Below are 15,928 nucleotides of genomic sequence, written 5' to 3'. Positions count from 1 at the left end.
CAGTGATGTTGTTGAAGGAAAAAGCGAACAGTGAAAGCGTTGTGCTGCCGTATGCTTAACATGAGCAAAATACGTAAATATTACAGATGTGCCTACATTACATACATACTTACGGTGTATATATAAAACCTTAATGGAGATTTTTGGATGTTTTAAAGCACTTTATAGAGAGAACAGAGGGACTTTCATACGTTCCATTGTAAGAAGACATTTGATCGCAAAATTTATTTACAAAGTTAGAATGCATAAAACAGAAAAACATATGTATGCTTGTTTTACATAAGGATTGTGAATGATAGGCAAAAATCCAAAATTAAGTGCAGTTCTCCTTTAACTGTACATTCACATTTGTAACCTAATTCTAACTGTGTAGCAGCAAGTCTGGAAGGAATTGAACCTAAAACCGTGCAGCCGTTTTTCCAGTAATACATTGTAATAACAAGAAAGGTAGATTTCACTGTTAAAAAAATACAAGTAACTGGCAGCTTGGGCACCATTTTATTGTTACTATAGTACCATTTTTCCATCGATATTTTTTCAGTGGAACAAACCAAAATATATGAAATAATGAAATGCATTGGCAATTATGAAACAATACCATGAGGCAAATCCTTATAAATTACATTTATATTCATATCATTTTCATTCTTACAAGCGGCCCTTAAAAAAAAAGTCGTTTGGCACCAGTACTTTATAACATTGATGACAGTCATACAAGTAAAAAAAGTTAACCACTGTTTGTAAAACCTAAAAATGTGGCGGGAAATGTGCAGCGAGATTGCTGGATGGAAGAAACAGCGGTGTACAATACAGTATTCTTTCTTTTATTGTTTGCTTATTGTCGCTTTTAGCCAAGACATATCACACAAACACAATATCCACGTTTCGTGAGATTCTAGCGGTGCATTCTTCCTCCAAATGTTGCCATTTAAGGCATTGAAATGTTGTAATTCTATTTAGCTTCACAGTTTACAAAGGCATTCACTAGCCCGCATACTAGGGCTGAGTGTGTGTTCTCCTCAATAACAATAACATCTGTACAAGCAGCTGCTCACAGCTTTGTGACATCCACCCTAAGCCATGCTTAATAGCGGCCTCGACGCGTTAAGCACTGCTCCTTCTTTTTCCCTTGCAGTGCTCATCAAATTAGGAAAGAGAAGCGGCGTGTTGTGAGGTCTCAGTGATTAGTGGGTTAATTTGGGGCTCGCTGGTAGCTGTGAAAGTAGTAGCTCAAATGAGATTAAAAGGATTCTTAGTCTTAGGTCAGAACCGTCAAGTGCAGCAGGTTCACATTCTCCCCTGACATTAACTTAGCATTGATCGCTCTCTTTCTTTTTCTGCTGTGCTTTCAGACTTCCTCTTTAAGTTCTTGGTGATTGGCAGCGCCGGGACGGGGAAATCCTGCCTCCTCCATCAATTCATTGAGAACAAATGTGAGTTTTGATGGGTTGTCGAGGTAGGGATGCAGTTTGAGCTGTGGTTTTATGACTTTTGTACTCCAAAACTTCAGTTTTCACTCGCTGGTGACTTCCTTCCAAGTTAACGCAAACCCAAAGGACCATGATAATAATAATTATGTTAACTAGGGATCAACATTTTGGGCTTAAGATTTGATCCAATTCAAGTCCTGAGCTGATACTTCGACAATGGATTATCGAATTGAACATTCGCCGCTGCTGCTCCCAAGCTCTGGAACGACCTCCCTCTGAGTGTTAGACAAGCTTCCTCTCTTCTTGTTTTTAAATCTCTCTTAAAAACATACTTTTATTCCATGGGTTTTAACACTGAGTGATATCCATCCTGCAATGGCGCCCCATCATACACCTGCTGTGAACCTGTTTTTATGTTTTATTTATTTATTTTTCATCATGTTCTGTTTGTGTTGTGTTGTGTTTGCTCGGTTCTCGTATTACGTTTTAACCTATCCATTGTACAGCACCCTGTGGTTAATTTTAAATGTGCTTTATAAATAAAGTTGATTTGATTTGATTTATACCAAGTAACTAAAGTAAACACATTTTTACAAAGCTTATCTTATTAAATTCAGAATATGCTAGTATTGTTTTAATTAAATTATGTATTAGATTTGTGGTACTGAATGCTACATAACTTTATTTTGTTAAAACAAAATGGCTTGTACACGAACTAAACAAAAGCAAAAACGGCGATTGGCTCCCATTAAAATCATTTGGGGTTTGCCCTCAAAGCCTTCCTGTATCCAGAGACTTACTCTATGAGTTAATAAACAGTAACAAAAATGACAGAAAAAATGGTTGTGTAACAATACGAAAAAGATAAATATTGATCTAATCAATGTAGCATTTTTAATGTACTGATACCATACTCGTTATCAATAGTATGGACATCTGGATCACTCACCTCTACTTTATGTTGAAGCTTTAGTTGCAAGCTTCTTCTGGTGTCCAGTGATACTGATACATGGAGAAAACTTAGTTTATTTTCCGCCGTGGTGGTGAGGATTAGTATCGTAGAAGCAGTTTCGCACTGTGGATAGATGATGCGTTCATTGCAGCTTGCTCTAAAATTCTAGCCAGTGTTCGGTTGTACTAGAAATCATACAACTCCTGCTTGTGTGTAACAAGGAATCAGGAAATGTAATTGTATCTTCCTTAGCGTGCATTCCTTTTTTGAGTAAAATCTTGAGTCATGTTAACAATGGGACTCAGCTGCGATAAATGTTATCAGTCAATCGCAGATCAGTTAAAAAAGGCAAATATCGGCTACCAACTCAAACCCATGATTGGGTTGGGGGACATCTCTATTGTTCTTCACTGATAAAAGCTGAGCTGACCATCATCTCTCTTTATTCACTCTGACGGCAGTCAAACAGGACTCCAACCACACCATCGGAGTAGAGTTTGGTTCCAGAGTGGTGAATGTCTCTGGGAAGACGGTCAAGCTGCAGATCTGGGACACTGCTGGGCAGGAACGGTTCCGGTAACTCCCCACAATTTCATATTAGGACCATAAATATTATGTTATAACGCCATTACAGCATAATTTCAAATGACTTTTGCATTCACAGTTCTGTGACACGCAGCTACTATCGTGGAGCAGCAGGAGCGCTTCTGGTCTATGATATAACCAGGTAACATTTCTTTCTGCCTTTCACATGTCAGCAATCATTTACATCTTCTCAAAGGACAATTCAATATAAATGAAACTTTGGTATACTGTTGAGTTTTCAGTGTACAGCTTGTAAAAAGTATAGACTACAGGCTGGATTATTCTCCTCCATAGTTGCTATGCTGTCTTGTTCCTTTTTTTAGCTCGTTGGCTTTGTTCACACTGCAGATCATGTCAGAATCGTTCATGTCAGTGTAAACAGTAAAGCTCCAAGTCCAATATATATATATTTATTTTGAAATCCGACCCAGGACTCTTTCATATGTGGTCATAAATCCGATATCTATCCGATGCAACTGCAGTCTCAACACTCAGGTCGAATTTATCCAACCTATACGTCATAAAAGAAGTGTCAACTTCAATGTCCCACCACTCTTAGCTACGACTCTTCATCCACACACTCCTCAGAACAGATATCGAAACAAGTGCTCAACAAAATGCCATAGCCAAAATTCTTGCCCTTTTCCTTCTTACTGTTATACACAAAATAATTTGGTGGAAAAAATGTTGACTTCAGTAGCAATACATTTACGAAAATGCCATAAATGCGGCAGGACTGAGACCCATGAGAGAAGGAGCCATGTTTACATTTGTAAACACACTGCAGCATGTGTAATATCATGTTTAGAATGCAGGCAGGAACACAAAAAGTCATCTCATTAAGCGTAACAAGGACCTGGTTGATCAAAAATAACTTTATTGCAAAACTAACTACTGTTGGCTGTAACCATGACAAAGCAACAAAAACAAATATCCTCTCACTCACTCTAACACACACTGAGTGGAGCCTCTGATGCGTTAATGGCCACAGAAACAGTCAGACAAAACAAACTCCCACACAGTTCTGTGTTAAATCTACAGAACTATGTGGCTCAGGATTTTAGTTGAAATAAGTCTGTTCATTATTTCTGAATAAGCAGAAAAAAAGTTTTGAACAAACAACAAAATACCAAAATATGTAAAACGGACAGATCATTTTGATTAAAATAACTTATTTATAAAGGTACTTTGTGTATCACATTCTTGGTAATAAGAGCAGCTTTTTGTTGTAGTAAACGTGTTATGAATCGTTCTGTTTATATTTTTTCAATGAATGCTGACAAATATGCCTTTTTCAAAATTACATTTTGAATGTGGAAAAATATTATTGATAATTTTGATAAGTAAGGATTTGAAATCCACCGCCAATCGGTATTGGCTGATTTTCATGAAAAAGTATGTGATCGACCATCATACTTGCCAACCCTCCCGATTCTTCCGGGAGACTCCAGAAATTCAGTGCCCCTCCCGAAAATCTCCCAGGGCAACCATTCTCCAGAATTTCTCCCGATTTCCAGCCAGACAACAATATTGGGGGCATGCCTTGCAGGCACTGCCTTTAGCGTCCTCTACAACCTGTCGTCAAGTCTGCTTTTCATCCATACACACAGCATGTCGGCCCAGTCACATTACATATGCAGCTTTGACAGACACACAAATGAATGCAAAGCATACTTGGTCAACACCCGTACAGGTCACACTGAGGGTGGCCATATAAACAACTTTAACACTGTTACAAATATGCGCCACACTGTGAACCCACACCAAACAAGAGTAACAAACACATTTCGGGAGAACGTCCCCACCGTAACAGAACAAATACCCAGAACCCCTTGTAGCACTAACTCTTCCGGGACGCTACCATATACACCCCCGCTACCAACAAAAACTCGTGTTGTCTGCTATTTTGGCAATAATAACTGTGTAGTACTGGTCCGATAATGAATTTTGCTGTCCCACAGATTATTGCCGATAAACAATATTATTGACAGCATTATCTTTATACCAGATTATATATAACAATATTAATGCAGGTATTCCTTTATAACACATTATTGATTTTTCCTATCAGATTTTTTTTCTGTTTCTATAATTACCCTAAATATGTAAACAACTAATAAAATGGACTAAATTTCTGACACTTCAATAAATCCTGAAATGCAGATTTTTTTCTCCAGTTTAAAAAAACTGTCAAGTGTTTTTTGTTTTATCACTTTAGAACAAATTGGACATGCTTGCTCATTTGTCCGGTGTTGATAAGATCATCTTGCTCACACTGGGACATTTGGCTTTGCAATCTTATTTTTTCCTCCCTTCATTTTTGTCACCTCGCTGTGCTTCTCACTAGCGAGCAACAAGCAAGGCTCTCTGTCTGTGCATCCTGTTTGTGTGCCGACTCCAAGACAAGCATTGATGGCTGACAAGAGGATTCACTCTGTTTATTTAATCCTCCCCTTAAATAAATGCGCACAGGTTTGAGAGCGAGAGACAAAACAAACACAGACGGACATGGCAATTTATTGATGACGGCAAAGTTATCGAGTTCATTTTCATTTCATTTAGCGTTTGATGAATTATTATTATTATTATTATTATTGGCCCTATGACTGTGCCTTGGATAATTTATTTGCGGATAGAAAATATTTACTCCAGTGCAAACTGTACTTGGACTACTCTATACCTGTTGTTGTTGACTTTGGACTTAACGGCTGCACAACATCAAGGCCGCAGAACAGAGACAGGCTGCAGGCTTACACACACACACATACATCCACAAAAAAATATACGCCACACTAAGGCTGGGCGATATATCGAAATACACGATATATCGCAGGTTTGTCTCTGTGCGATATAGAAAGTGACTATACCGTGATATTCGAGTATATGTTCTCACGCAGTTGCTTTTAGCTGCTGGCATTACACTACAGGCTCTCCTCGCTATTTCTTGTTTACCCCTTCTCACTGACAACATGCGCATTTTCTTACACACGTCACACACTGTCACATCATACGTCACATACGTACACGCCCTCGCGGAGCAGAGAGGTAGCAGCATGGGTAACGTTAGCTGTGAGGCTAGCAGAGCCGTGCGAGTGGTAATACAAGAGAAAGAAGGTGCGAATGAAGGAAGAAATAATTCCCAATAAAAAAAGCAGAGGGTCCATTGTCTGGCGGTGGTTTGGCTTCAAGTGGTAATATGTCGAACAGACAACCGTAATTTGTCAAGTGTGGCGTTGCTACAAAAAGTAGCATTACTGCTAATATGTAGCATCATTTGAAAAGTCACCCGCTAAAGAATGAAGAGTGATTACTCCACATGTCAACATCTCCATTCGGTGCCACACCATCAAAATGCCGAGGCAAACATTTCCAGATCAACACCGTATGAAAAAAATATTCACCAACAGACTTTAATAACATCCGCAGTAACCTACCACATAGCGAAGGACGAACACTATTTGATTTCTTATTATGCAGCTCATTTTTTTTGACACTTAAAATGTCTCTGACAATCTTGCACTTTCTGTTTTGAAATGACATGACTGTTTCTGCCACTGCTTAATAACTGTTTAATAAATACAGTTTAGGTCAATTGACTTAGTTGTGATTTCCCTCTCTGCATGAAAGTTTAAAATGACCATACATTAATGCAGTATGAAGAAGAATGTTTTAATGTAGACACATAGAATCATCACACTGCTGTGATTATATGCATCAAGTGTTCATTCAAGGCCAAGGCAAAATATCGAGATATATATCGTGTATCGCGATATGGCCTAAAAGGATCGAGATATTAAAAATGGGCAATATCGCCCAGCTCTACGCCACACACACATACCCCACCCCCAATCCAACACCCTCGACGCAAATCCCATAGGGGTGATGGAAGGATGGTCAGTGCCGGAAGATGTGGCCTGCCACCATGACCCCCCACTCTCTCCCCTGTGTTGCAAGTCTCAAGTTGTATGTTGTAATATGTATATGTGCTTTGCTATGGAGTTTTTTTTTTCCCACTCCAAACAGGGGCGCTCACACTTTTTCTGCAGGCGAGCTACTTTTCAATTGACCAAGTCAAGGAGATCTACCTCATTCCTATTTATAATTTATATTTATTTATTTATGAAAGAGACATTTTTGTTAACAAGTTAATGGTGTTTAATGATAATACAAGCATGTTTAACACACATAGATTCCTTTCTTTCATGAAGACAAGAATATAAGTTGGTGTATTTGATTCTGATGACTTGCATTGATTGGAATTAGACAGTGGTGCTGATAACGTCCGCATTTTCAAATGGAGGAAAAAAAAAGTCCTCCTTTCTGTCCAATACCACATGAAAGTGGTTGGATTTGGCATCTCATTTGTCCAACTTGCATACTCGTTTTTAAACACTTTGTTATGAGAGTAGCATATGTGTGTGGTCCTTTAATGTCTGGCAGCAGGTGAGTGACGTCAGTGAGTGTGCGGGTGGGCAAGCAAGTGAGAAAGCGGTCGCTGAGGGCTGGGGAGAAATACATTGGCATCAAACTCCGTAGCTTGCTAGCTTTCTGAGACTCTTATTTTGTTAGCACAGGCAGGATGAAACAGGTCTTTTATGGTGAAGACAGGAACTGTGCAGTCGGTCTTTAGAGTTTTGACAGTAGGTACGGAGTCTCTAGAAATAAAATGTGTTTCTCTGCGTCCGCCCTGTTAGTGATTTTTTTCTTAAATATGAGCTCGCAGCAGCCAGCGTCATCTCACAAGATCCTCGGGTGTCGAGAATGTCAAACAACTGACAAAAGTGAAGTCTTGGTATGATTGATGATTGCTCATTTTTATGTCTATTTTTTAATGCCTGGCTTGAGATCGACTGACACACCCTCCGAGATCGACCAGTCGATCGCGATCGACGTAATGCCCACCCCTGGTCTAGATTGTATTTTTTTACTCATCCTTCCCCAGCGTTTACCTTTCTCCCATCTTTTACGGGGTGCCTTGTGGCGACCCATCAGCGTTCTTGTTTTGTTATTCTTTACACTGTTTGTTTGTCTAATCTTGAACGGGGCTGTGCTGAAAACAAAGTTTCGTTGTACTTGTGCAATGACAATAAAGACCTATCCTATATTTAAGTCTATTTCGTATAGTAATTTTTAGAGAGAAAATATATACTGTAATAAAAATAGATATTAGGGGGACGAATCTTTGGGCGTCCCACGCATCGATTCAATATCGATTCTTGGGGTCGCGATTCGATTATAAATCTTTTTTTTTTTTTTTTTTTGATTCAAAAACAATATTTTTCCGATTCTGTATTCATTCAATACGTAGGATTTCAGCAGGATCTACCCCAGTCTGCTGACATGCTAGCAGAGTAGTAGATTTTCGTAAAAAGCTTTTATAATTCTAATGGACAATGTTTTATCAACTGATTGCAATAATGTAAATTTGTTTCAACTATTAAACAAACCGAAAATACGACTTATTTTATATTTGTGAAAACATTGGACACAGTGTGTTGTCAAGCTGAGATGCGATGCAAGTTTAAGCCACTGTGACACTGTTCTTTTTTTTTTTTTTTATAAATGTCTAATGATAATGTCAATGAGGGATTTTTAATCACTGCTATGCTGAAATTATAACTAATATTGATACTGTTGTTGATAATATTCATTTTTGTTCCACTACTTTTGTTTTTTTCTGTGTCGTGTTTGTCTCCTCTCAATTGCTCTGTTTATTGCAGTTCTGAGTGTTGCTGGGTCAGGTTTGGTTTTGGAATTGGATTGCATGGTTATGGTATTGCTGTGTATTGGTTCGTTGGATTAAAAAAAAAAAATCGATTTTTTAAAAAATGTGAATCGATTCTGAATCGCACAACGTGAGAATCGCGATTCGTATTCGAATAATTTTTTTCCCACACCCCTAATAGATGTACTCACTTTAGTGCTATACTGCAGCACAACTACTACCATTGGATTGTTAAATTATCCAAAAAGTGTGTTTTCGTATCTCATTCATATTCATTTCACCTTTTTAGTATTTTTCTCAGGGTAAGAGTTCAATTGATAGTGTGTCCATCTTACAGCCGAGAGACGTACAACGCGCTGACCAACTGGCTGACGGACGCACGCACGCTGGCGAGCCCCAACATCGTTATCATCCTGTGTGGCAACAAGAAGGACCTGGAGGCAGAGCGAGAGGTCACATTCCTGGAGGCCTCGCGCTTTGCTCAGGAGAACGGTATTCACACACAGTCTTGGAGAACAGTCACCCCCGCTTACTCGCTATTGCGCCAACTTTCCCCTCACAGAGTTGATGTTCTTGGAGACCAGCGCTCTGACGGGGGAGAATGTGGAGGAGGGTTTCCTCAAGTGCGCGCGCACCATCCTCAACAAGATAGACTCGGGTACGCCCGCCTGTTTTTGTTATGTAGCCAATCTGCTTGGTGTGCGTCTATAATCTCCTTCCCTTCAAGGTGAGCTGGATCCAGAGAGGATGGGCTCAGGCATCCAGTACGGGGACGCGTCACTGCGGCAGCTGCGGCAGCCCAGAGGCAGCACGACACAGAACAAGCAGCAGTGCAGCTGCTAGGAACGTGGCCCCCACTCCCTTAAAGACCTCCCGTGCAGGTCAGTGTTACAGCTCCAGTTGTTTTGGGGTGTCCGCACCTCACAGCACCTGGATGAGTGGAAATCACTGACCTTTGACCCTCCGATAAGACTTGTTTATGCGTGCCGACACACGCGGGGATTGTGCGGTCCTTACCAGATCGTAGTGGACGCGTCTCGGCGCTGTGTATTCATGTTTTTCATTTAATACATGCGCGCCTCCTTATGGTTTTATAACATTTGCACTGCTTTTTGTCCCTAAATTATTATTGCCTTTTTCGTCTTTTCAGCATTTAAATATTCACTGTGGCTTTCCAGTGTCCAAATGCTAAAACAGCAAATGTTTGGAGGAGGTTTAAGAAGGTGTTTCATAGTTAATTCCCACCTCGCCATCCTAAATGCACTTTTAGCGGGACTGCTGGCCTTAATAAAATGCACATTGGTGGATGTACGTCCTTCCCGGGCCCTTTGGCCTCTCTGTTGATTGCACAGCTCTAACTCACTGGACATATGCAAAAGTATCACTTTTTGTGTTGGACTAATGATCCACCATGCTGATACGCAGAGGAGGCTGCCAAGTTTGCATGAATTAAGAAGAGAAGTTAATGTTTTTTCCCAGTAAAATGTCAGCATTCACGCACATACACTTTACCAACCGAAGTATCAGGACACCGTTTCATTGTTGGACAAGACTTATGCTTTTTACGTAGAAGCAAGAGTGTCGGAAAGACCCTATTTATGGCCTTTCCAGTAAGCCAGGGGTGTCCAAACTTTTTCCACTGAGGAAATAATCAAAGCAAGCGGGGGCCATTTATTTTAAAAACCAATACAATATATGTATAAAAAATATACATTTAGGCCTCCACTCAGGCTTGATCCCGGGGACCCCAAATGTGTCATTATTCAGTATTATTTGTATTATTATTCAAGTTCTAAATCTCTAGATCAACATTAAGTCTATCTGTCAATATGACGTTTTTAAAGATTTAAGTTGTATGCTCTTTTTGTCAAAGAAAACCCATGTTTTTTTATTGAAAAAAACACAAAATATGCAATATTTTCACCCAACAAAATTTTTAAGTAGAATGTTTGAGATTATATAATAATTGGAGCCGGAAAAAGGTCAACAACTCCTAACACCATTGATTTTAATTCACTATTATTTTTTGTGCAATGACCCTTAAAAACATAACACACTGATCCAAAACGGTCCTACTCAGTGTTAAAAAATAAATTGTAATTTTTTTTTTTTTACTGCTTACTTTAAACACACTGGGCTCGATGTTCAACTTCAGATCTATCCGTCAATTAGAAGTTTTTTTTTTCGTTTGTTGTTTTTTTGTTCGTTTTAGGCCATTCTTTAAAAAAAAAACAGTTCAGTTTTTATATGGCAAACACAAAATATCCAAAATTTTGCCCCCAAAAATATCTCAAAGTGGAATATTTAATGTGACGTAATTGGAGCCTTGAATTGGTCAATAATTCATAATTGATTTTGATTCACTATTTTTTTTTTTAAAGAAAGAAACAGCCTGCATGGCAGCTTTGTGTTATTAGAGTAAACATTGCAACATGTTCTTGTTATAGTTCACCTGTTTGCTCTTTTATACCACTTTTTATTTTTTTCCATAGTATTTTTGAAATGTTCTGTGGGGCCGTTAAAATATGACCTGTGGGCCGCAAATGGCCCCTGGGCCGCACTTTGGACACCCCTACAGTAAGCGAAGCAAAGGCCATAAAAATATGCTTTGTTGAGTTTGGTGTGGAAGAAAAAGCCCATCAAACATCTGTGGGATGATCAGTAAAAATGCCCACAGACACCCAAAATGCTATACTTTGACATATATTCTTTAAGAAAAGCCTGAGCGGATATTTGGTTTAAATTGTCTTCAAAACGTTTTTAAATGGGATAAAAACATTTATGGATTTTTTTTTTTTGGCTCAACCTGCAGTCATAAAAAAAATCTAACATTTAATTTAGACCCTTTTGATTGGGTAATGTCATAGTTTTAAATGAGGTTATGTAAGTGCATATTTATTGTCCACTGGGACATCATTTGATCAAAAAGCCTTTAAAAGGTTTAGTGGTATATAAAATGTAAAAGAAAATGTTTAGGGCTGAGGTTTATTGAAAGATTTAAGCAAAGAAAATAAAAATAAAAAATCTCAAATGTTTTATGCACCTGGAAAAATGAAAAACTTGATGTCCTCTTTTGGAGTATTGTCTAGAAACTCCCAGTTTATTGTACACCTGTGGAAAAATTAGACAATAAAATTTCTAAATTTAACATGAAAAAACCCTTTTAGAAAAATATATATAATGGATTATTAACACAGCAAAAAATATATTAAGCCAATCCAATATTGATATGGGTCCAATATTCGCAAAAAAAGTATCAGATGATATCGGCTTGCATCTAAACTCTCCCATGCAGCGTGTTCACTTGTGCAAAGCTGAACAGCCAGTTAGCATCAAAATGTCTTTCAATAAGCACACAAGTTAGATATTTTAGTGAAGTAATTTACTAAAGGTAAACATGGCCAGCTACTAGGAGCTAGCAGCTACACCACAGCTTAGCGCACACATGCTTGACGTATGCAAAAAGGCTATTTAATTGAACAATATTGCAATATTTGTCAATAGAAAAAAATCCATCAAATTCACACATAGAAAGTCTCTCAGGCAGAAGACGCGTATGCCAAAGTATCCTGGAATGTGTCCGCATTATTATTCCACTAACTGAGACTACATGAGCTCAATTTTAAGGAATGATTGTGACCACCAGCTGTTACAAAAACACAAGTCAACGCTCCTTCAAAGGTGTAAATGTGTCTTAAGATTAGTGTGTTCATACCTAATATTGTTTTCCGAGTAACTTCACTTATTCAAACCTTTTTTTTAACATTACACGCAACATAATATTCCAGGTACCGTATTTTTCGGACTATAAGTCACAGTCTTCTCCACAAACCCCCTCCCCAAAAAAAAAAACTGTTTTAATTTTTTTTTTTTTTATAGTTTGGCCAAGTCTCCCCCCCGGCCAAACTATAATAAAAAAACGCGACTTATAGTCCGAAAAATACGGTATGCTAATATCGAAGTTTAAGAAAATGGAAGTTTATATTATTTTTGGTGAGAAAAAGGCTGATTTGGTGACAAAAGTGTGACATTTTGCTATTAAACAGCAAAGGCTGTGGTAGACCACAAAATATTTTATTTTTCCATTGACATACCATTTTTGGTCACCAAATGAGGTGTTATGGTTTGCTTCAAAAAGCTATATTATGTCTTGGCTGTACACATTTTGCCATTAAAACAGTCGGTCACATTACGGTTATGTTAGACCACAAATGAATAATGTTGAAGGTTGAAAGAGTGTAAGTTGTTTTAGTTTCCACATCGCTTTTACTTCTTGTAGGTGTCCTAATACTTCTGTTCGTATGTACAGTATAGTTCAGTGTGTGATCAAACCACGTTTAATGTCGTCACGCAGCTTCATCCTGCTTTATTCACTCAAATGTTTCTTCCCTCCCCAACCTAAGTGAAGTGAGAGAACTTGAAGTGAGACAATTTCCACTCCTGAAGCTTTTTATGTTCGTATCTTTTTAAACCCTTTTGTGTCCGCAACACTGACATTTTTGCTCTGCTAATAGTCCCACATGAAACACACACACGCTTATCAGTCAGCGAGAAAGCGACAAACAGGTTATCTTAGAGCTAAATACAACAGGCTACGTTCTTTGTGTTTGTGTACAAAAGAGTATCAGAGCCACACTTTTACAAAAAAGTTGTTTCGAAAAAAAGAATATTCACAGAAATGTTCAATATGATAAAAAGGTCAGGTTAGATGCTGGATGTCAGTACAGTATTGTGTACTTCTATTGCAATTACTTTATCTCAAACGTATACTTTTTTTGTTCAACTTTATTGACATAGTTTAACTTTGTTTTTTAAATTGGAACTTTTTCATGCCAGCTTTTTTGTCTAGCAAATAAAATCTGTCATGTTTAGAATTGATTCTCCTTGACAAATTATAGATTCATATTTTGACTTTTTTTTTCTCCAAATGACAAGTAGTTTCTCATAATTTAACTTAAGTTTTGTGAAATTACAACTATAACTCATATTTAGACTTAAAGATATTTTTCTCAAATCATTTCATCTTTATTATTGTAACGTGTCGCTTTTGTCATATAATGGCTTAAAATTACAACCGTTTTCCTTATGTGGAGTCACGCTTTAAAAAACCTTGTTTTATTCATTTGCTGTTATTTTCTTCAAATTATAACCTTTTTTCTTTCGATTTGAAAATCTTCAAATGTGTACTTTCGCTCATTTTTAGACTTCATTTTGTACAATTTAAAAAACATTCATATTACACATTTTTGGTCGGATCTTTATTTCTTCATAATACTTTACGTAATAGTAACAAAATATTCCATTGCGACTTTTTTCCTACATACAACTTTCTGTCATATTAGACCCTAAATCTTGATAGTCTTTTTTTGTTTTATAAAAACTCTTTGAACATTGTTATATAACTCTCAAATGTATTATGACCTAATTGTCAAAATATGGAAGTTTTTCTCATAACTACAAATTTATATTTTTTCCTCATAACTCTTAATTGCCAATTTCAAGCTTTATTATTGTCAGTGTGGCTCTAATAATACTCCTTTGCACCTTCTGCAAGTGCACTTTTATTTTTAGGAAGTTGTGTTAATATGCTGTAACTGTATAGAACTGTACATTTGATTTTACTTGAACTGTAATAAAAGATTTTACCTGTACCAATTCTTACTAAAGAACAACTGAGGGCTTTTGCTGCTGACAACTACTCATATCCTAAAGAATCAAGCATTAAAGGCCTACTGAAATGAGATGTTATTATTTAAACGGGGATAGCAGGTCCATTCTATGTGTCATACTTGATCATTTCGCGATATTGCCATATTTTTGCTGAAAGGATTTAGTAGAGAACATAGACGATAAATTCGCAACTTTTGGTCGCTAATAAAAAAGCCTTGCCTGTACCGGAAGTAGCAGACGATGTGCACGTGACGTCACGAGTTGTAGGGCTCCTCACATCCTCACATTGTTTATAATCATAGCCACCAGCAGCAAGTGCAATTCTGACCGAGAAAGCGACGAGTTCCCCATTAATTTGAGCGAGGATGAAAGATTTGTGGATGAGGAAAGTTAGAGTGAAGCACTAAAAAAAAAAAAAAGTGACGGCAGTGTGATAGATTCAGATGTTATTAGACACATTTACTAGGATAATTCTGGAAAATCCCATATCTGCTTATTGTATTAATAGTGTTTTAGTGAGATTGTAAAGTCATACCTGAAAGTCTGAGGGCTGCGAACGCCAGTGTCTCTGAGAGGAGCCAAGATCACAGCTGCCTTTTTGACAGCTACAGGATGAGGTCGCATAATACACTCAAGTGTCCGGTAAAAGCAGACTTAATATTACAATTTTCCCATCCAAAAACTTGCTGGTTGACGTAGAGAAACATGTCCGCTTGACCGCTCTGTGTTAAAGCTTCACAGCAAACAAAGAAACACCGGCTGCGTTTCGGTGCTAAAGGCAGCTGCAATCCACCGCTTTCCACCAACAGCATTCTTCTTTATAGTCTCCATTATTAATTGAACAAACTGCAAAAGATTCAGCAACACAAATGTCCAAATTACTTGCGATGAAAAGAGACGACTGTTAGCCGTAAATGGTGCTGGGCTAATATGTCCGCTACAACCCGAGACGTCACTAACATCATTCCGCGACGTTTTCAACAGGAAACTCCGCGGACAATTTTAAATTGCAATTTAATAAACTAAAGCGGCCGTATTGGCATGTGTTGCAATGTTAATATTTCATCATTGATATATAAACTATCAGACTGCGTGGTCGCTAGTAGTGGCTTTCAGTAGGCCTTTAAGGGCGCCCCCGTTGTCTGTATATTGAGTTTGGGTTTGAGTTTCCACCCACTCATAGTAAACCAGGTTTTATGTCATATCAACAATTCAGTTGTTGCTTAGTAACAAGTGTCACATACTGTTAAATGACTGTACATGTGAATTCATGTGTGTTGTAAATAAGAGTTGTCCTTAAGGGTGATTGTTGTTTGTAACAATTATGCAAACTCTTGTCAAAGCTGCTTTGGTCTTTTTTCATTTAAAAATCCAGCATGATATCATAATCCTGACTTTGACAGCAGCGTGTGAAGAGCCACGCCCTGAAATGTAGCAATGGATCATGATCCAATAGTTTTCTCTTCAGCAGGCGATGGTGCAAGGACTTGCACAATGAAGAGTAATAGGCCGCCACGTCTAAATCGGTTTGGTTTACATACCTGGGTCACTTCAGTTACAGCTTGA

General features: G+C 38.0%; 1 protein-coding gene across 2 annotated transcripts in view; it reads left to right on the top strand.

Moving 5' to 3' along the window:
* The window catches only part of rab4b (RAB4B, member RAS oncogene family), a 49,104-nt gene extending 33,400 nt beyond the window's left edge, over positions 1–15,704 (top strand). For both annotated transcript variants that reach the window (XM_061878629.1, XM_061878630.1), the window contains 6 exons: positions 1,353–1,433; positions 2,844–2,958; positions 3,047–3,109; positions 9,030–9,184; positions 9,255–9,350; positions 9,420–15,704. In XM_061878629.1, coding sequence (XP_061734613.1) covers positions 1,353–1,433; positions 2,844–2,958; positions 3,047–3,109; positions 9,030–9,184; positions 9,255–9,350; positions 9,420–9,535 — 626 coding nt within the window. In that variant the 3' untranslated portion in view covers positions 9,536–15,704. The remainder of the gene's footprint in view (positions 1–1,352; positions 1,434–2,843; positions 2,959–3,046; positions 3,110–9,029; positions 9,185–9,254; positions 9,351–9,419) is intronic.
* The last annotated feature ends 224 nt before the right edge of the window (positions 15,705–15,928 follow it).

Source organism: Nerophis ophidion, linkage group LG18, assembly GCF_033978795.1.
Source record: "Nerophis ophidion isolate RoL-2023_Sa linkage group LG18, RoL_Noph_v1.0, whole genome shotgun sequence".
NCBI classification, from domain to species: domain Eukaryota; kingdom Metazoa; phylum Chordata; class Actinopteri; order Syngnathiformes; family Syngnathidae; genus Nerophis; species Nerophis ophidion.
The sequence above is the reverse complement of the archived record's forward strand: the minus strand, read 5'-3'. Positions and strand labels throughout refer to the sequence as shown.